General features: G+C 37.4%; 1 protein-coding gene across 1 annotated transcript; it reads right to left on the reverse strand.

Moving 5' to 3' along the window:
- Positions 1–4,368: 4,368 nt before the first annotated feature.
- Smp_097370 (fructose-1,6-bisphosphatase-related) lies at positions 4,369–24,809 on the reverse strand (the record flags this gene model as incomplete). The annotated part of the gene is made up of 6 exons (XM_018798568.1): positions 4,369–5,046; positions 8,331–8,447; positions 13,092–13,229; positions 16,291–16,533; positions 21,394–21,556; positions 24,637–24,809. The coding sequence occupies 6 exons, from the start codon at positions 24,807–24,809 to the stop codon at positions 4,852–4,854; spliced, it is 1,029 nt and encodes a 342-aa protein (XP_018653497.1). The 3' UTR covers positions 4,369–4,851.
- Positions 24,810–25,217: the final 408 nt, after the last annotated feature.

Raw genomic sequence — 25,217 nt, forward strand, 5'->3', positions numbered from 1 at the left:
CATTCAAGGTCTCTAACCATCGATTGCTATCATCTCGTGAATCCCAACCAGGTAGTCTACACCTACCAACATGGCTCAGTTCAATTGTCAGTGACTTCATGGATTTGTGTCACGTTTTGGTCTGGCCGCCCCTAGCTTTCTTCCAACCTACTCCTACACCATGTAACAGTGCACGTCGGGGCAGTCGGTGGTTGGTCATACGTAACACGTGTCCCAGCCATCTCAACTGATCAAGTTTCACTACTTCATCAATCGATTTGCCATCATTACCTAGTACCCGTTTCTTAACAACTGCATTACTTACTCGGTGGCCCCAAGATATACAAGCAATGCTTCGAAGACACCTATGATCGAATAATAGTAGCCTACGAATTAAATTTAAATTACAATAGCTTTGGTAGAGAAAACGATATTGCAGTGAATCTATACATCAAACGAAAGTTTATGTCTTGTAGAATAAACTAGGGACAAAACTGAATGTAAGTGTTTTACAAGTTTTGAATGAGATGAAATGATGTCCCACAAAAATAGCTTTCGTTATTTATGATAGCTTGTTTACTTCTCTGTTCACATCAAAAACCAACAAATGGAATACAAATGAAAATCAGGGATTATTGGATAGCTGTTTCATCTAAATACAAGATTCATCAGTAGTGAGCCGACTGTGACAAAAACGATCTCAACAAAAAAGAATAAATTTCGTATTTTTATGACAGTATATGTTACATAATGAACGAATACCATACTCAGTAATAGCCCTAATCATAATTGAAAACATTATAGACAAATAATTATTCGTCAGTATACGTTTATGGAGATTGTCGAGTTTGATTGATACTCGTTGGATCAATGTTAGACCACCATTAAAAACCCCGGTAGTTGTGGACGACCGTCTCGTCCTAGTATTGCACTCCTCAGTGGTGCGCATCCACGATCCCGCACACAGGACTCGACATGCAAGACCGAAATTCCTGAATTCGTGGATGTGCACTGCTGAGGAGTCCCATACTAGGACGAGACGGTCTTCCACAGCTTCCAGGTTTTCAGTGGTGGTCTAATATTGATCCATTCATGCTATCAACCAAACTCAACAATCTTCACAATTCTATACTGATAATTATCATGTGCTCACTAGTGACTAACATTTGCACACTAATGTCATTGGAAGAAGGTTGTGCAATATCATGAATAGTTTAACGATTGAAATTAATAATATCGTTTGGTGGGTCCGTGACCTTGAGGTCAAGCCATCGTTATGGAACTTGAAAGTTCAAAGTTTTATCTTCGACTTTTCCGCTGTAGCATGTGACTAAAGGATCCCATATTCATTGCGTCCTGGTTTTCAACGATTGTCCAGTAAACGTTGATTTTCAATGTAAACCATGAAATGTGCCTTTCATCATATTTAAATGATTCATTCTTTTTCAACATTCCCAGTTAAGTATACTGAAACTTAAATCAGGTGTTTATCACTACTGATGTAGACTACACACAAACGTTTATATAGATGCATTTTTGGGGAAAATAATTCATGTCTACAATGTAGCTTATATTGAAAAGCTTATTCATCATGTTACCTTATAAAAAAAGATCGATTTGCTTCCCATACCCACGGTACATACACGGTAAAGTATGTTGTCATGTCAAACCAATTAGAGCTTTTTCATGATAAACACGAACATATGTTTATATTCTTTGGATATGTGTAGAGTTGTAAACCATATTTTACAAGCGCAGTAGTTCAATCATCAACTAGGCTGATTACTTCAAGTGACTAAGTTTTAGCAGCATCTCTATACAACCGTCTGTCAGTGTTTATTAGATCAAATTCAAGACAATTCCTTCAATATATATTTATCGCTAAGCGAAAGGACACTAAACAATGAGTCATCACTTGTAAATGAGTATTTAAAATTATACTACTTATGAGTAGTCAAAGTGATTATATACACATTCTACGATCTAATTAAAAACAGTTGTTTGAATACATACATGTGTTGTTCTAATTCTAGGATCCTTAAGGATTACTGTTATATCTAGAACTTTAATTCTTGCTATGCCGCGTACTACTAGACTGATTGAACGATCGAACCCCCACAACGTCGCAAGAGAGAAGACTAGTAAGTAGGAATTTTATTGCCCAAAACAGTGTCAAAATATAGTACAAAAATCTCATGTATTTATAGTTTTTTTGGCTGAAAATAAATCATCATTTCGAACAGCCAATAGGCATATAGGAGGTCATTCTTATCCATCCAATAGGGAAGCTACACGTCGACATTCTAGAATGTTCCCCTAGTGATGATTGGATGGAATGTCTTCGGCTCTTTCTGGGCTTCTTAGAGTTTGCCAAACGAGCCATCCTTACAATTACTTTTAATGTCTGATAGCAGAGATGTAGACATTGCCGTGTTCGTCTAGTTCTTAGTAAACATAAAATTCTGTCCATAAAATCCTGATATGATAACTAGTCTAAATGATTCGGCATTGGGTGCAAATATGTGAACGTTAGGGTAAGTATTACGAAACATAAGTTTAGGGAATATTGTATGATAAACAGCAAATAACTGTACATTTAATACACCTCCATTAAAATCAGTGTTTAAGTAATCTGGAGACTTGATTTTACAATGTACATTATTTATTTAGCTTCCTGTCTATATAATCTCCAGCTGAAGGTATTAGGTAGGAAACCATGGAACTGAATTGCTTATTAGTTGAAATTCATCCGTAGGTAATACGTTAAACCCTAAAGGGACTATTGCCTCTTTGTGAATTCGAACCCAGGTCAACTAGTTTTACAATCTGAAGAATTTCCAATGAGCTATTTGCGCCACAATTAATACCCTTTGAGATTGAAATATATAAACTGACCGATCATTGAATAGTGACTAATGTCATATTTGCCTAGTCCTCGGTGCTGATAAAATTCTCTCAATGTAGATGAGATATGAGAAACTTTATAAATTAACCTTTTGATTTCTCTTAACTAATTTGAACTTATTCTAACAAGAGAGCTGGTATGCATAGATTAAAATTTCTTAATTTCTCACTACTTAAGATGATGAGAACTCTCGAACTACAGTATTCAACCCAGTATTATCATTCGAATCCTTTTCTTGAACTATAAACTATTATATATCATCTTGTAAACACTATGCCTATAAGACTCAGACTATTTAGCTTCAATTAAAAAAAGCCATATTGTATTGAAAAAATTTCATTCAGTCAGCTATACGCAATGTAAAACCTGGCATATGTGTACATTGATTCAAGTTATATCCCATTAACACGGCGGAATGAAATTTTTAAAACCCAAACTGAAAGTAGTCGATACAGAAATAGTATTATTGGTAATAGATAAGATTAGGCACCGAAGATTGATATGTTTGATGCTATTACGAGTTCATCTTACTCGGTAAACGGAACGAAAGTCAAAGACACATTGACACGATAGCCTAATCTAATCCGTTGTCCCCTGCCCTGCTAACTAGATCAACAAGTCTTGATGAGGCTTAGGGAATGTATTCTACAAGCACCTAGAAAATACAAGGTCACTAAGCACACAAATCAACCTTATTTGTGCAATGATACAAACACCCTTGGAAGAGCCACAAAATAGCGTACTAAAAAAATCCATCAACCAATGACACTCAAGGAAGATTTTTTTATTTATTTAAACACATAAATATTGGTACAAAGGGGAACCGAATACATATGCGCCACACAAACATCATTTCATTTGTGTGAGGTCTGCGATACTGCCCGGGTGCCCAAACCGAACCAGGTGGTTTTCTTAAGGGGCCACACCCGGAGCCTTTGATCAAAGATCTGATCCAAAAGGAAGTGGAACATCGTAAGGAGATTCAGTCCCATGGTAGCCGGTGACCAACGATTGATTCATAAGCCATTTGTTCCCTTAGGATACTAGAGCCCATGTGTACCATTGGTTTGAAATCAGGGTTTTCCAACTTACATAAGTGAACTTTCCGTATCCACCAACCTGGTTAAAGGGTCAGACATTCACTTTTCGTCCTCTCAATTACGTAAACAACACTCGTGGTGTAAGAAGGTAGTGAGTAAGACTTCCCTAGCAGAGGCTATATACGCGTGGCCATGTGAGAGCATTTCAAAAGGGAGAGTGGACTCTTCCTACTCTCGGCCGTGCCAAGGTATTTGGTGGCAACAAATGATGACCTAGCCCGGATCCAGTTATATTACCTTTCAATTACCTAAACCGAAGTAGAACAAAGTAAAATTCGAACCTCTTTTATCTAATAGTATGAAAGTTGAACACCCAAAACCACTCGTACCATTTCATTCAATCAAAAACAATAAATAAACATAGAATAACAAGAAAACAGATTGAATTATCGAAATATGTTTTTTTTTATTTTGTCATGAGTTTAATTCAAAATGAACAAACACACACACAAACACGCGCACATACACCCACACACACCCACACACACACAAATAAGCATGCATTCACAAAATGTGAAAAGCTAAATAATTCATAATAAAATGAACAATAAAGTACAAAACAGTAGTATCCAACTCCGTTTGGTCAGAAAGAAAACAATGAAAAGAAAAAAAACTGTACTATTTACTAGAATAAAATAAAGAAATTTATCTACAATTGAATAATTATATGTTTGTTTGTTTGTTTGCTTTTTGATCAGAGTTTTATTCTTTGATCTGGATCATATGGATCATCCAGCTTAGAGAATAACACTCCATCAAAAATTATCCATTTGAGCTACAAATCATCGGCATCATCTCAGAGTTACTATGGCAACAATAATAATCATTTAAAGCGACAATTGTTTGTTTCTTCTTCTTCTTCTTTTATTATTCATAATGTGAGAATTTTTTAATAATATTCATTAATTCTATAATATCATCTTTACTACCAAGAAATATTGGTGCACGATCATGTATATGATTTGGTTGAATATCTAATATAGATAATTTACCATTTGTAGCTAAACCACCAGCTTGTTCTATAATTAATGCCATTGGATTACATTCATATAATAATCTTAACTATTAGGATAAATATATAAGAGAGAGAAAAATAGATATAAATATGATTAGTTAAAGTGAAACTTTATAGTTAAAATTATGAGTCAATTGAAGCTAGATCATCATGGAAAACCTGGAAGCATTGTTTGATGGCCGTTTCGTCCTATTGTGGGATTCCTCAGTAGTGTACATATATGCACACTAGTGACTGACTTCAAGAGATATTTCTTGGAGTTTTAATGAGAAGCAGTAACCAATGGAGTTCAACTAAGTCTGTTGTGAGATATCAATTCACTGAAGATAATGGTTGATGGGTCGCTCAATTTCGTGGATTGGTTGAAGTTAGACATTAATACCGTTGAATGCCAGCTCAGTGGTCTAGAGGTTATGTGCTTGTGTGCGAGGTGGGACCGTGGATGCACACTGCCACTGAGGAATCCCACAATAGAACGAAACGGTCATCCAATGCTTCCAGGTTTTCTATGATGGTCTAGCTTCAACTGAATGATGATCACAACTATAAAATTACTAAAATTTCCACAAAAACCCCATTTTGAAAATAAACTTTATTAATATATGTATTTTGTGAAGATTATTAAATTTTCATAGGTTAGATTATAGACTAATCTTCGTTAGACTATTATAGAAAACCTAGAAGCATTGAACTGGTGTTTCGTTCTAGAATGAGACTTATAATAAACAACTTTGCAATTGTATACAAAATCTTAACTTTCAGATCACTGAACTAGGATCATGATATTGAGTGAATATCATTGATTGTCTTTAGTGGTTAACTTCTACACACATGACACGATTGACCTTTACTAGTCACAAATTCGTACGACAACTTCAGCAGTTGCATGTTGAAGCTAGTCACCGGTAAGCATATGATCATCATTAGAAGGAGATTTTCTAATGTTACTGAGCTGTCTAGCGCTTTCAGATTTTTGACAGCTGTCTAACTTTGATTAGTTTGTAATTCCAATAAAGCTTTTTCATTTATATATTGCTTAACTGGAGAGTATATAGTAAATAAGCTATTGTTTGTCCATTTTCCTCTTCATATGAATAAAGTCATAGGGATTAACATAGAATGTCAGTGTAAGTGCAGAGATTTTATTTCATTTCTGTAAACTTACATTTACCATGCGACTAAGATAAGATGTTCACTACTCCATCTCAACGGGCTAGTATACCTACATAGTACCAGCCTTCTCTCAGTAATAAATTATACCATTGATATATGACCTCGAAAGATTGAAGACATTTTTCGAACTATTTCTTCTATGAATTCACTTAGTATTGTTTGTTTGAGTCCCAGAGTGAACATCAACTCTGAGATCCAGGTACATCCAGCTGACGAGTCCAAAATAGCACGAAACGCACGTCAAACTGGATTCCACTACTAGCCACTATCCATCTTTTCTTATAATGCTTGTAAATTAGGGCGATATCGACGTAAAACGCACAGTATGCACATATGGTAAATAACAGACTGATCAATTGCAGTCCTATGAACATCAATGGGAAGATTCAAACAAACAATACCAAGTGGATTTAAACTTCACCTCATTGCACAAGCAAGTGGCTATCACGACTCAGTAGCTGGGTGGATAACGTGATGGCGTTTGAACCGAAAGGTACTGGGTTCGAGTCCTAGAGTGAACATCAACTCTAAGATGCAGATGCATCAAGCTGACGAGTCCCAAATAGGATGAAGTGGCGCGCGTCCTGGATTCCACTGATAGCCACTATCCATCTCTGCTAACTATTTCTTCTATGTTTACAACGTAAACCATCATTTGTATTATAATACTTCGATCGATTTGCAACTTAATAAATAGAAATTGATCAATATTAAGGACAAAACAAATGTGATATCGGTCACTCTGCTTCTCAATAAGTGATCAATCAACTTTACATTTTTGGCTTTAATATTGTTTAGTTTATACTTGCTTGATAAATATGAACCGTGACAACTTGTATATTTGTCAGTATGGGGTTATGGTGATTGTTGAATTTCATTGAAATCGTGTGTTGATCTGGAAGTATTGGACAGATATTTCATCCTAGTATGGGACTTTCGACAGTGTGCATTCAAGATCTCACATGCAGGAATCTAACACAACACCTTCAGTCTTGTGTGTGAACTTTTAACCTCTAGATCACTGAGTCGGCATCCAATGGTGTTAATATCTGACCTCAATTAATCCAAGACATTGCGCGACCATCTTCCATTGACGTCAGTGGGTAACTTTCTCACACACGATACAGTTAAACTATGCCAGTCATAGTTTCTTATTAGAACTCCGGAAACTCGCTCTCAAAGCTAGTCACAAGTCAGAACATGACAATTGTCAGCATGATGTTGTGAAGATCGTTGAATTTAGTTTATCATTAGTAACTTTAGCTAGATCCATGTTGTTTACAAAATTCAGTTTATGATCTTGTTTAGTTAATAAGTAGATTAATGATAGTAACAGATTGTTTATCTTCAGATTTTTGGTAGTTGTAAGTTTCTATATTTTTGATGCAGTAACCATTTTTTTTTAAATCTTGGTGATACACTAAACATATAGTAACAATAAAAAAAATGTTGGAAAACCATGTTAATCTTGGATTATTAGTGTTCAATCGTATCCATTCACTTACACCGTGAACTCGAATACTGTGACAGACGTAAATGCAGTAATCGATTCTCAGTTGTCTACACCATGGAAGAATACTTCTTCGTGAGGTGCTTAAAAAAGAAACTAGATTAAGAGTGGTCCTGACAAACTGAGAACGTGACTACAGAGCCCAAGAGATATAAGTGGCCTTTTGGTGAGTAGTTTTTGACGTGTCAGCTTTGAATAATTAAGGCTTTACCGCCAGCAACAGAAATCTGTGGAGTAATGCGAAGTGTGCTATTTTTAGGATTAACCTTTTCTGATCACTTTCTTTCGTCATAGGAAGGCAGAATCCCTGAAAGTACTCTGTGTTTAGTTGAAACGTACTCTCGTTACTTTCTGATACGGTCATCAGTACGACTTCACCCTAAGATTTGAAGTTGCTGCTTTTAGTCACCAACAGAGATATCTGCAGTGGTAAGACCTAAAGTAACGAGTGTTCTAGCCAATATAACACGACTAGGTCATCACGATATCCAATTTCAACCACCATATCAAGGTAGCAGCTACGACCAGGGCCCACCTTCTCTTGTCTATAACATGTGGTATTCCGTAACAACACACATGTTTTCTCATGTACAATATTATCTACCATATGGAATAAACACAATGACAGATAAGTAAACAATCATTTACCTTCCCTTTAGGAGATTGCTTTGTACCTGGATAAAGAAAAATTCCACCATAAAGTAATGTACGGTGAACATCAGCAACCATAGATCCACAATAACGTGCGCTATAAGGTTTACCTGACTAATACGAGAGAGAAAAATAAAATCATGGAAACAATCAACAATTTTAGGATGAATAAGAAAAGAAAACTGATTTAGTTGATTACTTACTTACTTACTTACGCCTGTTACCCCTTGTGGAGGAGCATAGGCCGTTCACCAGCATTCTCCATCCAACTCTGTCCTGAGCCTTCCTTTCCAGTTGCTATTCATCCTTTTCATATCGGCTTCTATTTCCCGGCGTAGTGTGTTCTTTGGCCTTCCTCTTTTCCGCTTCCCTTCCGGATTCCAAGTTAGGGATTGAGTCGTGATGCACATTGGTGATTTCCTCAATGTATACCCGATCCACTTCCAACGTCTTTCCCTAATTTCCTCTTCAGCTGGAAGCTGGTTTGTCCTCTCCCATAAAACGCTGTTGCTGATGGTATCCGGCCGATGGATGTTGAGTATTTTGCGTAGACAACTGTTTATAAATACTTGTACCTTCCTGATGATGGTCGTAGTAGTTCTCCACGTTTCAGCTCCATACAGTAGGACTGTCTTGACGTTCGTATTAAAGATTCTGACCTTGAAATTGGTTGCGAGTTGTTTTGAGTTCCATATGTTCTCCAATTGTAGAAATGCTGCCCTTGCTTTGCCAATCCTCGCCTTTACATCTGCACCATATCCTCCTTGTTTATCAACGATGCTCCCCAGGTATGTGAATGTTTCCACCTCTTCCAGAGTTTCGCCATCAAGTGTGATTGGGTTGGTGTTCTCCGTGTTGCATTTGAGAATCTTGCTTTTCCTTTGTGAATGTGGAGGCCTATCGATGCGGAGGCTGCTGCTACATTTGCTGTCTTCATATGCATTTGTTCGTGTGTATGAGAGAGGAGGGCTAGGTCATCTGCGAAGTCCAAATCATCTAATTGATTCTGAGAAGTCCATTGTATTCCGTATTTCCCCTCAGATGTCGAAGTCTTGATAAACCAGTCAATCACCAGAAGGAAGAGGAATGGGGAGAGTAGACAGCCTTGTCTGACTCCGGTCCTTACTGAAAAGTCAGCTGTCCTCCATGCACCACTTTGCACTGTAGTCCATCGTATGAGTTTTGGATAATGTTGACAATCTTTTCAGGAACTCCATAGTGTCGAAGAAGTTTCCATAATGTTCTCCTATCCACGCTGTCAAACGCCTTCTCATAGTCAATGAAGTTGACGTATAGTGATGAGTTCCACTCAACCGATTGTTCAACGATGATCCGTAGTGTCGCAATCTGGTCTGTGCACGACCGATCCTTACGGAATCCAGCCTGATGATCCCGAAGTTCGGCGTCTACTGCGTCTTTCATCCGATTCAGCAGTACTCTGTTGAAAACTTTTCCTGGTACTGATAACAAACTGATACCTCTGTAGTTCTCACATTTGCTCAGATCTCCTTTCTTTGGTATCTTGATGAGATATCCTTCTTTCCAGTCCATTGGCACTTGTTCCTTTTCCCAAATCTTCTTGAATAGAAGGTGAAGCATATTTGCAGTTATTTCAATGTCTGACTTCAGTGCTTCTGCTGGTATATTGTCAGGTCCTGCCGCCTTCCCACTTTTGATTTGTCTGATGGCCATCTTGCCTTCTTCGATCGTTGGTGGAGTGACATCTACTGGAAGGTCAGTGTGGGCTGCTTCGATGTTCGGTGGATTCAATGGGGCTGGTTTATTCAGCAGTTCCTCGAAGTATTCTGCCCATCTTTTCCTCTGTTCTTGAATCTCAGTGATTGTCTTTCCTTCTTTGTCCTTGACTGGTCTCTCTGGTTTGCTATATCTCCCTGCCAATTTCTTCGTTGTATCATATAGTTGTTTCATATTCCCTTCTCTTGCAGCTTTTTCCGCCGCCGTTGCTAGTTCTCCCATGTATTTCTGCTTGTCGGCTTTAATGCTTTTCTTCACTTCCCTGTTTGCTTCTGCGTAGTCTGCTTGTGCTTTGACTTTCTCTGCTCGTGTTCGGCTGTTGTTAATTGCTAGTTTCTTGTTCTTCCTTTCTTGAATTTTGTCCAGGGTTCCCACAGAGATCCATTCCTTGTGATAATGCTTCTTAGGACCAAGAACCTCCTGGCACGTTGAAGTTAGTGCTTCTTTTATCCCTTTCCAGTTATCCTCCAAAGTAGTTTCTTGTTCTTTCAGTAGATCCTGTAGAGCTTGGAACCTGTTGTTGAGAGTTATCTTGAATTCATGGAGCTTGTCAGTATCTCGAAGGAAGGCTGTATTGAACCTTTGTAGTGCTGTTTGTCCAGTTTTCCAGTGTTTCTTAAGCTTCAGTCTCATCTTGGCCACAACCAGGTGGTGATCTGAAGCTATGTCAGCTCCTCTCCGGGTTCTCACATCTTCCATTGATCTTCGGAATTTTTTGTTGATACATATGTGATCTATCTGGTTCTCTGTGGTGTGGTCCGGTGAGATCCATGTAGCTTTTTGTATGCGTTTGTGTGGGAATGTTGTGTCGCCTATAACCAATTTGTTGAATGCATATAGGTTTGCAAGCCTCTCCCCATTTTCATTTCTCTCTCCTAATCCATGTCGTCCAATTACATCTTCATATCCTGTGTTGTCCACTCCAACTTTAGCATTTAGATCTCCCATCAGGATGGTCAGGTCCTTTCGTGAGCACTTCTCTATAATTGATTGAAGCCTTTCATAGAACTGATCTTAATCATCGTCGTTGCTATCATTGGTGGGTGCATAACATTGGATAACGTTCATTGTGATCCCTTGCTTCTTTGTTCTGAATGATGCTTTGATTATCCTGGGTCCATGAGATTTCCATCCCACAAGTGCATTTCGTGCTTCTCTGGACAGCATTAGAGCAACTCCCTGAGTGTGTGGAGCGTTTTCCCCTTCGTGACCGGAGTACAGCAGCATCTCTCCTGTACCTAGCCTTTGTTGTCCAGTTTGTGTCCAATGGGTTTCGCTGATTCCGAGTACTGCCAAGTTGTATCTCCTCATTTCCATTGCTATTTGGCTGGTCTTTCCTGTCTCCCACATTGTCCGGACGTTCCATGTACCTATAAAGAGTGTTGCTCTGGTTGTTAGAAGGTGCATCGGTCTCGTGACTTCCGAAGAATTTCGGCTTTCATCATGAGACGTCATTATTCCTTCAACTCCCAGGGCAGAGTTTAAATGGTTTGAATTATTTTTTCTGATTAGCGTTTTTTTAGCGAGTTAGCTTTTCTACGGGATGGGGTCGCTAACCCCATGCCCAACCCTCCTCCTTTACCCGGGCTTGGGACCGGCAGTAACTCTAGAAGAGCTACAGGCGGAGTTGATTCAGTTGATATTATTTATTTATTTATTTAAACACATAAATATTGGTACAAGGAAGCACCAGATAAATATGCGCCTCACAAATCTCATTCGATTTGTGTGAGGGCTGTGATACTGCCCAGGTGCCCAGACTGAAGCAGGTGGTTTTCTTAGGGGGCCACACCCGGAGCCTTGACCTGAATGTCTGATCCACAAGGCAGTGGAGCATCGTGAGGAGATGCAGTCCCATGGTAGCCGGTGATCAACGGTTGATTCGTACGCCATTTGTTTCCTCAGGATACTGGAGCCAGCCCATGTGCACCACTGGTTTGGAATCAGGGTTTTCCAACTCCCCTAGGTGGACCCTCCATGTCCACCAACCCGGTTAAAGCGCCGGACATTCGCTTTTCGTCCTCTCATTTTCGTAAACAACACCCCCGCCACGAGAAGGCAGTGAGTAGGACTTCCCTGACAGAGGCTATATATTCGCTGGCCATGTGAGAGTATTTCGAGAGGGAGAGGTGACTCTCCCCACTCTCGGCCGTACCAGGGCATTTGGGGGCATTTAGTTGATAGAAAGGCACAAATGAAAATCCAATGAATATTTAGTGCATAGACAAACACACTGCTATGATACTTAGGCGCTGTAGTTAGTCAATAGGGAACCTTAGTGTTATGTCCTGACAAGAATAATGGATGGTAATTTTTGGGATTCATTTATAGACCAATACTACGCGCATATTTTTATTGTATAATTGGTAACTAACTAAACTATTCATACTCGTGTCCCCTCTCATTATAAGTTTTATTTTGACCCATAGGCTGTTGCTATACGATTTGTCGTTCTTGAGTTATCCTCAGTTTATTAATTACTGTTCCTCACATTCACAGCCACATTTGGCTGAATCTTGTACAAATGTTGTTTTCTATTTTATGCTACGATGTGGTCTGTTTGATTGGTAATATAAACTCAGTATGTTTGAAATAAATGATTCATATTGCAGAGGCTATTATTGATGTTCTGGACTTAACTGGATGGGCTAGGTAGAAAGCAGGACAGACAAGGACTCTAGACTGTTCGTATGGGTTTCATATGTCATTAGTCCGATTGATAATTCACTACTCTCTAATTGGCGAGAATCATCGCTTTATACATTCACAGGGCACGCAAGCCACAAGATATAGCACTTAGATTTGAGTTCGTTGCTTATAAGTACTTGTCAAAAAAAGCTCCCTGTGGGATTTCAACCTATAACATTCAATTTCATCGTCTGAGACGTTCCTATTGCATTATTCAAGTCGCTAGAGTAAATATATAGCTTTTTAGGGTGAAACTAAGGCATATACATATAATCTCCTATATAGGTGTAATATTCAAATACATAGAGAAATTACTTCAGGAAATTTCTTCATTCGAATATATTCTGTAATAGCACTATCCCAAAGACTTGCATAACCTTCATTAATTGAATAAATATTTCCGCGTGGTTTAATAGAGATATTAGGATGTGTTAGTATGAATTCACCAATTGCCTGAAGAACAAAAAATATATTAGACAAAGATAAAATCATATATAGTTAAGATCATGAGTCAGTTGAAGCTAGACCACCATGAAAAACCTGGAAGCACTGCTTGACGGCCGTTTTATCCTATCGTGGGACTCCTCAGTAGCAGTGCGCATCCACGATCCGCCTTGCCGAGATTCGAAACCAGGACCTATCAGTCTCGTGCCAGAGCACTTGACCGATAGACCACTGAGTCGATATCCGACGGTGTTAATGTCTAATCTCAACCAATCCACGAAATTGCGCCACCAACTTCCATTGTACTGTGGTAGATACCTGTCTCTACCTGACATGGATTAGCTCCACTGGTCACGACTTCTCACTAGAACTCCAATCACTAGTGAGCATATGATCATTATCACAAGGGGGTTTTGTGGAAATTTTAGTAATTTTATTTAGCTAAGATCACCACAAAACCCCCTTGTGATTAAGATAAAATCAGTTTTTACAATTAATATAAATATTAAAGAATATTATATGAATGTGTCACTCAATTTCGTGGATTGGTTAAAGTTAGACATTAACACCGTTGGATGCCGACCGGCTCAGTGGTCTAGTGGTTAAGTGCTCGCGCGCGAGACTGATAGGTCCTGGGTTCGAATCTCGTGAGGCGGGATCGTGGACGCACACTGCTGAGGAATCGCATAATAGGACGAAACGGCCGTTCAAAAACAAAAGTTCCAGTTTCTTGATATTGATGTTGTATTAGACAAAGAGTTCTAAAAACAAATATACTATGTAAACTATATACAATGTATACATTTCTTTGGACTAACATAATCACTTTATTCCAATAAAAGAGGATAAATGTAGCATCATTTACAAGATAAATCACATCAACTATAAGAAATACTATATTCGATCAAGTGGATGACCCCTTTCTCTATTCATCAATGAACAAAGATGATCAGTGAAACGATATGATATACAATCACTGGTAACAATGGATGAAGATAGTTATGGATATGAATTCCTTTGGAGAAACATCAATATTTTGGATTATATGAAATCCATGGATACTAGAAGATTCCTAAAAGAACGTCATTCAGGTCACTTAGTAATTAACGGACACATTGAGATAGACCCAATCTATAGGCCCATATAGAAAAGAACAGTTGATCATAGGGACAGAGATCAACCAATAAAAACAATCAACGGGAATGCAAATATAAACGAAGATAACAAAACCTACGACAACAGCTGGTGACAAACAAAGACATTCGGATGAATAGGTAAAATATTTGTCGAATAATTTAAAAGCGGATTTTTATATAGAACAGGCGCTGGAGATGTTTTTCTAAAATGAGAATAAAAGCTGAACAATTAAATCATCTAGAACTCCAGGAAATACCTCATGGTGCCAGTCACTAGTGAGCATATGATCATTATTACAAGGGGGTTTTGTGGGGATTTTTGTAATTTTTATATGGTTGAAATCATGAGTCAATTAAAGCTAGACCACCATGGAAAACCTGGAAGCACTGCTTGACGGCCGTTTCGTCCTATTGTGGGACTCCTCAGCAGTACGAATCCAGACCAGTGCTTTCAGGTTTTCCATAATGGTCTAGCTTCAATTGACTCATGATTTCAACTATATAAATAAATCTATCAATATCCAATAAATAAAAGGTTTAAAATGGATAAACATGGCAAGATTGAAGAATAGGGGTAACGATTCCTTAATTTCTCAAGGTAAATTAAATGCTTATGATAGTTAAAATCAAAGATCTAATTCCATGGATATTTGTTATATCCTCGCGAAGACATGAGTACGGGTAACTTCCAGCTCGATTGGCTCATCACGATAGGCAAGACCGACCACCACGTCAAGGTAGCAGCAACGGTCGGGTTTTGGGATAGGAGATTGACAGTATATATTTAAATGGCGCCATATAAACCATTCGATTTGTGTGAGGGTAGGGTATTGTCCAGGTATCTAAACTGAAGTAGGTGGTTTTCTTAATGTGTCACATTCGGAGCATTCGACGTAATGGTCTAATCCACAAGATAGTAAAGAGATGTAATCACAGGATAGTCAGTGATCAACAATAGGTTCATACACCATTTGTCTTAACCAAGATTTTAGTAGCCCATGTGAATCACTGGTTTGAAATCAAGGTTTTCCAACACCCCTAGGTTAAAGCACCAGACAATCGATTTTCGTTCTCTTAATTTCGTAAACAACAATTATGCTGCAAGAAGGTAGTGATTAGGACTTCCTTGGCAGTGGTTGTATGCACGTGGCCATGTGAGAGCATTTAGAGAGGGGGAGCGGATTTCCCCCTGTTATGTCCTGGTGAAGACATAAGTACGGGTAACTCCCAAGACCTATTAATGGACGATTATTCTATACATATATTGTTATTGTATAACTATTGAGTAATTAGATTGTATGTATCTATATTTATCTTATTATAAGCTTCATTTTTACCTATAAATTATTATTATACAATTCATCGTCTCTAAATTCTATTCCGTTTATTGACTATTGTCTCCCACGTTCACAGCCACATTGGGCTTGATCTTGTTCATACATTACTTTCTATTTTATGGTGTGATGAAGTCTGTCTGTCATGTATATAAACCGAGTTTGCTTAAAATAAATGATTCGCATAGCAGAAGCTGCAATTGATGTTCTGAACTCAATTGGAAGGGCTAGACGGACAAGGGACCAATAAAGACGCTAGACTGCTTATACTGGTCGAAAGTCATTGATATGGCACAGTGTTAAGATTGAAGAAAGTCGTATTTCGATTGATGAATAAATTACGTGATAACAGTATTCATCCGTATAACAACGAACTATTATCCAACTCTATTCCTATTCTTTGTTCCTGATATGAAATCCTAACTCTAAGCCTTTATAATATAAATCGTTCATTGATATCAACTTTATTTTGATTGGCTAAAAATTGGCTTTACATTCGTATAGTGATTTCAAGAGTTGTTGAATGCCATCAGTAAATACACGATTCTCACCACAGTAATAATAGTGATAATAATAATAAATCGGATAGTTCGAACTTACTGGATCCAATGTAAAACCATGTACACCAGTTCCAACAGTTAAAACTAACATAGTAGCACTACCATATAGAGCATAGCCAGCGGCAACAGCTTGACGACCAGGTTGTAATGCTATTTTATGAGATACTACACCTTTTTCATTATTTAATGGTGAACGTAGAATAAGAAATATTGAACCAATTGAACCCAAACAATCAATATTTGATGAACCATCCAATGGATCAAAACAAACAATATATTTTCCCTATAAAAACAATGAACAAAAGCTGATATCTTCTAGGAAATAGCATAGTGAAAGATATTATTTCACACGAATTGACGATTAGGTTAATGTAAATCACAAAGAGGTATCCGAAGTTTGTGCTGATGATGTCGTTCAGAAGGACGATGAAAGCTCCACGACCAAACCATCCAGCTCAGAGAACAAACCTACATCAAAATCACCCACCTGAGCTACAAATCTTCACCATCACAAAAAGTTACATTTTAAAAAGGTCTACGGAAACCTAAAGAGTTAAGGGGGTAATTGATCAAAATATAGAGAATGAACTTCAAGCAGTAAAAATTTGAGAAACATGACTAGAATAGTTCATTCAGTGGTAATGTCTTAGATAGTGAAGATGAAAGATGCGAGTTCAGATTCTACAGGAACTACCAGTTGCTACGAAACTGCAGGTATGATTTGTTGACGAATGCTAAATAGGAAAAAACCCAAACCTAGAGTATTCTCCCGACTGCCTCCAACGACCTAACACCATATACATTCTAATTCTCACATTTATCAAACAGTTTTCGTAGAATTATCTGGTCTCAATAATCCTACAGCAGTTGAACAAGGAAAATGCAGTCTTACCAATTGAACGATATTTGATTTCTATGAGTTCAGATCTCAGTAATATCAAATCTACTCTCCCTCCATATACTTTAGTTAGAGATGTTGACGTGTCTTCACTTAGACTCCTGTGGCCGAAGCTAAACTTATTTTCCAGGAAGAAAGGTAATAAACCGAGTGAATCAGACATGTAAGTTCAAGGCCACATGATAAGTGGAAGGTGTTGATAGGTTCACGCTAGTGGACAAGATTTGGCTTAATTATCTGAGATAAACAAATATATATTAATGACTTAAGATTTTGGAAATGATACAATGGTGTACAAGTGTACAAGAATCAATCAACATCGAGGTGTACAGGACAAGTTGTGAACCACATGTGGAGAAATTCAAACACTTCACTTCTACCCGAAGTTTGTGCTACTGATGATGTCGTTCAGAAGGACAATGAAAACTCCACGGCCAAACCACCCAGCTCGGAGAACAGAACTCCATCAAAATCATCCACCTGAGCTACAAATCTTCTCCACCATCTCGTATTCAGGTGACAGTAACATATGTATTGATATCAGATCATCTAATATACAGACAACTGCCACATGTCTAACATGTACAATTCGAAACTTAATATAAGAACTCTGTCTTAACTAGTACTGAGTTATTAGCTATCATAATTTATGGATGACGCGAAGGTGACTCGGAGAAAGTTCACTAACCTCCTAGGGTTTAAAGAGGGTTATAAATTAGTGTGAGGAATTAGGATTTGAACTTAAAGTTAGGGTTTCCATCAAGAACTGACACCATTTATAATGACAAAATGCTACTTAGCCATACGGATAAATGAATTTTGTGCCAAAATCCAAAACCTACTATTATAAATCTGATTGGTTTACCCATTATACTACTAATTAAACTTATATAATAAGATATCTCAAGTTCAACAAATATGTAAACAATTTTATGATTTAAATACACTTGGTGTTGTTTGCTTATATCTTCCCATTGATGCTTATGACTGCAACTGGTCAGTCTCTAATTGGCATATGTACATACTGTGTGTATTGCCTCGATATAGCCTAAATTCACAAGCATTATAAGCAAAGATAGATAGTAGCTAGTAGTGGAATCCAGTTTGACGCGCGCCACTTCGTCCTATTTGAGACTCGTCAGCTGGATGTACCTGCATCACAGAGTTGATATTCACTCTGGGATTCGAACTTAGTACCTTTCGCTTCAAACGCCATCGCGTTATCTATTCAGCTACTGAGTCCAATAAGGTATATTTGAATGAAATTCAAATTATTTGATTGAATATATCTCTACCATTGTTTTAAAATGAACGTGTTTATTATTAAAAATAGGATAGAGTTGTATTTGTAAAACAACTAAAGGGTTGTAATTAATGAATACAATCACAGGTCACATCATGTTTCTAGGTTTTGTTTGATTATTATCTAGTGATCAATTATAGATCTATATGGTCAGCTTTGATCTGTACCGGTTTGTTTAAGGTTTAGTGATAAAACAGTTAATATTTTATTCATGCAACTGTCAGATATGATATGATATGACAGTATCATATCATAACAGTATCATATCGTAAATTGGCAAAAGCTCGTTTGGCTGTCACACCTCTGTACAGTCAGCAGTATGACTTCGCCTTCGGACCTTGGGTTTGCTGCTTTTAGTTTTACCGCTCTTCAACCGACCTGTCTGGCATGGTAGGACCTTGAGGAACGATTGTTCCAGCCAGTATAGCTCGATTGCTTCATCACGATAGGCAAGCCCGACCACCACGTCAAGGTAGCAGCAACAGTTGGGATTTGGAAGTGCCGGGTTTCGAACCCGGGACATGGCTCAAAATCGTTTACAATGGCGAAGGTGCATCCACTCTTTGTGTACTACCAAATCCTAATCTTCTGAATTCCTCATGTTCCTATCCTTTTTCTCCTTCCAAATTTATTTCACTATATTATACTCCTTCAATAACATCTTCGAACCCTAATCATTCGGATTACTGCTTATACTCTTACTACCTATACCACTATGGGATTTGAATCGACAACTACATTTCTGTGCTAATGTGCTATGGCAACTCGAACTGATGTACGTACGTACAAAGTTCTACATTGTGACTGACTGACTGACTGAATAATTGATAAAATAGTGACCTATTTAGTTGGATTTCATTCTGATCATAAATTATCATTCATGTGATATAAATGAATTGATAGAGCTTATGATACGTGACAACTTAATAGGTGAAATGATCTAAAACCAATACAATATAAATGATTGGATAGTTTCAAATAATGATGTTCATCAATTTCAGCAATAAGATTAAATATACGTTTTGAAACGTGACAAATAAACTACTTAGTCGTTAATTTAAGTTTCTAATTACTACAAAGTATGGATAACCTTTACTAGTGATTGTCTTATTGATTACGAAAACAAATCAAACTAATGTACACATTAGCAATCAAGTAAATAACTAGGATCATGATGGAGGTTTGTTCTCTGAGCTGAATGATTTGGTCGTGGAGCTTTCATTGTCCTTCTGAACGACATCATCAGCAAAAACTTTGGGTAGAAGCGAAGTGTTTGAATTTCTTCACGTGATTTACAGCTTGTCCTGTACACCTCGATGTTGATTGGTTCTTATTGATCTTAAATCTGTCATTGTTTATTTCTTTGTTTTTGGTTGTATCCCCTATGGGTTTGATTTTTGTTCTTATGTTTCTGCATAATTTTCCTGATTGGTTGATAAATTGGATTGATTCTAATGTGCTTGTTTATTGCTGATTGACCTGATTGTCAAGGTTCTAATAATTCTCTGGTGTTTTTGGAATTGCCTCTGTCCAAAATCTCCACATTTTTTCAAGTCGAATGTGTGTCCGTAGTTATTTATTTATTATTTATTTAGACACATAAATATCGGTACAAAGGGGCACCAGATATATATGCGCCACGCAAATCTCATTTGATTTGTGTGAGGGCTGTGATACTACCCAGGTGCCCAAACTGAAGCAGGTGGTTATCTTAGGGGGCCATACCCCAAGTCTTTGACCTAAAGGTCTAACCCACAAGGCAGTGGAGCATCGTGAGAAGATGCAGTCACATGGTAGCCAATGACCAACGACTGATTCATACACACCCCAAGGATGCTGGAGCTCATGTGCACCATTGGTTTGGAATCAGGGTTTTCCAACTACCTTAGGTGAACTTTCCTTGTCCACCAACCCGGTTAAAGTGCCGGACATTCGCTTTTCGTTCTCTCAATTTTGTAAACAACACTCGTGATGCGAGAAGGCAGTGATTAGGACTTCCCTGGTAGAGGCTATAAACGCGTGGCCATATGAGAGCATTTGGAGAGGGAGAGCGGACTCTCCCCACTCTCGGCCGTACCAGGGCATTTGGGGGCAGGGCTCCTGCACCGGGAGAGGTTACATTATAAAGTGTTTGGAGATTTCAAATATATCCAAAGAGGATTGCAAAATGACCGAGGGGTTAGAGAAGATAGAGGATGTTGAAAATAATTTACAAATCAAAAGAGATCATTGTCCATTTCACAGATATGAAGACATGAAAAACGCTCAAGTTATTAAAACAAATGAGTAATAACTGTGAAAAATTGTTAAGAGATAATAATCGCTTCTAAAATGAAATGAAAAAGAAACGAGAAAGGCCGTTAGAATTACAGAAGACTAAGAGATTGAATGTGGTGCTTTTTACGCGCAGAGTTTAGGCTTGAATTGGTGAAGTGCTAGAACCTTAGCATTGTACACGTTTTTGTTTCAACCTCCATTTGATTTAGTGTAGATTAGTTAAAAAGATGATGCCGGTGGGGTAATATGCTCAGAGTTGATGAGATCCTTCTTCCTTATCAATCAACTGATTGCTTTAATAAATAATATCATCGGAAAGAAAATTCTCCTTACTAGATTACTTCCCTTCTTTAAAAAAAAACAAGGCATATTTTCTAGAACTGACTGGCACGATGTGGTCTGTCAGTATGTTTGAAATATAATGTTTCGTACCCCAGAGGCTATTATCGGTGCTCTGGACTTAAATAAATGGGCTAGACAGAAGCAGAACCGGCAAGTACTCTAGACTGCTTGTACGGTTTCCGTGTGTCATTTGATCTGCTCTATAATTCGCTGCTCTCTGATTGGTAGTCTTATCACGTTATACATTAACAGGGTTTCCACTGGGCCACAAGATATAACACTAACATCAATAATTTAACCCAAAATAATGAATAATAACTAACTTGTTTATCTAATTCCACTTCTATAGCTTCATCATTTTCTTCTGAGATAAGTAAACAAGTTGAATAAGATGATTTTAACATATTGATAAATAAATCATTTGATAGAACATCTAATTTTTTCACATCTTCACCTTGAATATTACTGGAACCAGTTAAACCGTAACTGAATAATAAGAAGAAGAAGGAAAAATTTAGGGAGAAAACAATGAATGTATACATCTACGTCGTTATAATCGATTCTGAGCCGTTTCACACTGAGTCTCCAACCATTGGTTATGATAGTCACCTGGACACCAACCAATTATTTTGCATCTACCAACATAGCTCAGACAGGACATTAGTCACTTTATGGAATGATACTATGTTTTAGTTTGATCTTCCCTAACTTTGTTCATCCGTCTCCAACACTAGTCAGACGAGACAAAATTAGAAAGCAGCCACCATACAGTTGATGTAAATTGCCATACAATTGTTTGCAAACTTATGAATATACGTTGGTTTGGTCCAAAGCAGGGATTTATTTTTAACATACCCACAAATCAAAGAATGAATGGCTTTCTAAAGGAGCACACAAAACAATATACTGCCCAATACTAGGAAAATGAAACAATTTCTTGGAAATTCAGTTAATTTTAGGATATAAAAATGACCATTAATCAGATTAATGTCACCATATTATAAAATTGATTATTAACAAGTTAACCCTGAAGTTGGCCACTTCTTTCTGTATCTATCAATTCAACTGCTCCTGTGGGGCAAGTTATATAGGCAGATATTCTAGGAATTTGCATACTCGGGCTCGTGAGCACCTCCTAGTGTGGTTAAGCAAAGGTGTAGTCAAAACGGTTAACAGCTCTATTTTAGCCCATTTAGTTCAGACGGGACATAAAGCCAACATTGAGCAATCTTTCACAATGATATATCGTGTTAACAGCAGTCTACCTAATTCCGTCAGACTGAGAATCCTGAAGACGACTGAGGCGATTGCTATTAGGATCAAAAAGCCAGAGCTTTGCATCCAAAAAAAATATGTATAGCTGCTCCTTTTACCCTGGCCAACTTCAAGGTCAAGTTGTTGATAATCAATTCAGTTAATTCGTTGAAACTATGACATACTCAAAATGCTGATGTGAGTATCCTTTATTATGTATTTTGATAATCTTGTATCCAAAAAAGGCTATAATTTCAGATTATTTGGCTTAGATATGAGATATATTTAAAAATGTATACCAAACGAATATTATCATTCCAATTTCTAGTACAATGAAATATCCGTAAATGAAGTATTCAATAATCAATACCTAGAAAAATCAGTTTCCTTCGCTTTCTATTCTTTCTACTAAACAAAACTAGACTTATAAGTTAAAATTTTGCATAAAATCGACTTCTTTCTTAGTTAAAACTGTTAAATACCGAAGAGAATTATGAATGGTAACTTTTGAGAACTATTTATGGACCAATATGATACCGATACTTTTATCGTATAATTGTTAACTAACTAAACTATTCATATTTGCGCTCATATTATTATAAGCCTTATTTCGACCTATGAACTATTATTATACAATTTACCATTCTTGAGTTATGCCTTGTGTGTCAATTACTATCTCCCTTATTCACAGCCACATTTGGCTTAATCTTGTTATGTTATTTTCTAGTTTATGGTACTATATGGTATGTCTGTATTGTATATAAACCCAGTATCTGAAATAAGTGAGTCATATTGGTGTTCTGGACTTAATCGACTTCGCTAGGCAGAAAACAGGATCGGCAAGTACTCTGGACTGCTCTAACGAGTTTTATGTGTCATTCGTCTGATCGATAACTCACTGTATTTTAATTACCGCTATTATCACGTTCAACATTAACAGGGCACGCAGGGCATAAGATAAAACAAAAACGTCACTCAGATGGTACATCTTTACTGAAGTGCTTTTTCAAAATATTTTGTGAGTAATCATTGAAACGCCAGTAAATTATTGGGCTACTAACTCTAAAAAACGTCAAATTTCAGAGAAAACATTGACTTCAGTAGCAAATATAGTTATCCCATTGTATTAGAGATAACTTTCACATTTAGTATAATAGTACTTTTGTCCTAAATATTGCTATTCAGTTGATTCTGTTTATTTTTTACCCAAGTTGTCTACTGTAATCATTGCTCATAAGACTAAATGAATTAAGTGATTCGAAAATAAGTTCTCATGATGGATTACCGTCCTTCATACAGAAACTGTTGGAAATGACCCGAAGCACATAATTTATTTCACTGGCCATGTGTTTGTACATATTCGTTTTAGATGATAAATTTATTATAGGAAAAGAAATATACCAGAGTAGGAATCATTCAGTTTTGTTATTATATACAGTGTTCCAATGGTCACAGAACCCAATTATTTTCAAAACCCTAGTCTTAATTTAGAAATGATATTTACCACAAAACAACCCTAAAGTAAACATATTTAATCAACGCTATGGTCAATTTATAGGCACTTAACAGTTTGACTGTGTGTGACGATAGTAAGCCAACGAAAAAATCATAAAACTGAGAAATTTTCCAAAATTCTTCTGTCATGATTCCAGAGCATTAACTTCGCTGGTCCATACAAAGGAGGTGAACAAACCAAGACCAGTCAGTCTTTGGTGAACCACCAGTTACAGATTATAGACACCAAAAACGAGAATATTTCCTAATATTTGACAGCAACATTTTCGAACTTTGTTCTGATGTATTTCATTTGTCAAGATAAGTATAGAGTTTCCGAATTTGTCCTTATAAGGACTATTATACTAGTCAATAAGACCTATGACCGACAAAATCCAAGGTCTAATCCTCAGGTTTTTTTGATAATTTAATGCCGTACTGCCCCTGGTAAAGAGTTAAATATGGCTGCAAACAAATACTGGGGAGAGTAATGTTTTTACAGTTGCCAATTAGTCGCGGTAAACAACTATTCAGAGCTACATGCAGTAATTTAGAACCAAATATTGCACAGTCCCATATTTTCTGCAAACTGTCTTCATAAATATTGCTGGTAGCCACCACTTATATTTTTGACACCGTGCAATTGCGAATTGAAAAGTGGTGACACTGTCTTCAGCGAATATACCCACACGTCAGATGTATAATGGAGTGAGTTTCGCCCAAAATCTGCAGCTTCAGACTAAATTGCCACCAGAAGTTTAATGAAGTCATTGTGAAGTGATAAACAAACTGTACAATCACCTAATTAAAGAACTTACAGGTTAATCATCCCTGCTTTACGAACAGCCATTGAAACAGCCTTAATAGCTGTTTGCAGGCCATTCATCAGCTGTGTCAGCTCACCTGTAGCAGACGGAAATTTTCTTTGTTCTTGTATAATGAAGCGAGTCAATGTTAAATAGTCAGTCTCAAGTCCTGAATCTGATGACATCGTAACGCACAAACCGAATATGTACTATGAAAGGGTTGCGTAATCGAAGTAGTAAAACAATTCCTTAAACTGACATCACATTCAAATGGTTCAAATGGTTGAGGACGGAATAGAAGAAGCTTTCGCTTAACGGGCTTCCGTGTCTAGTAGCAGTGGATCACCAATACCTCCAGGCAAAAACCTAGGTATAATAACGATAATAGAGGGAAAAAAAGAGTTTGGTAAATCATAATAATATGTTATCCTTAGTCCTTCAGAATAAGTCAAGTTTCCTCCTGAAGGACTCCTGGGAGGTCGCTTAGACTAGCTCAGTCGGCAGCGAATTCCAGCATTTGACAACTCTTACGGAGCAGAAGTTGTGTCTGCAGTCTGTTCTGCTATATTGGGTCTCCAATTTCTGGGTGTTAC

Source organism: Schistosoma mansoni, chromosome 7, assembly GCF_000237925.1.
Source record: "Schistosoma mansoni strain Puerto Rico chromosome 7, complete genome".
In the NCBI taxonomy this organism is placed as follows: domain Eukaryota; kingdom Metazoa; phylum Platyhelminthes; class Trematoda; order Strigeidida; family Schistosomatidae; genus Schistosoma; species Schistosoma mansoni.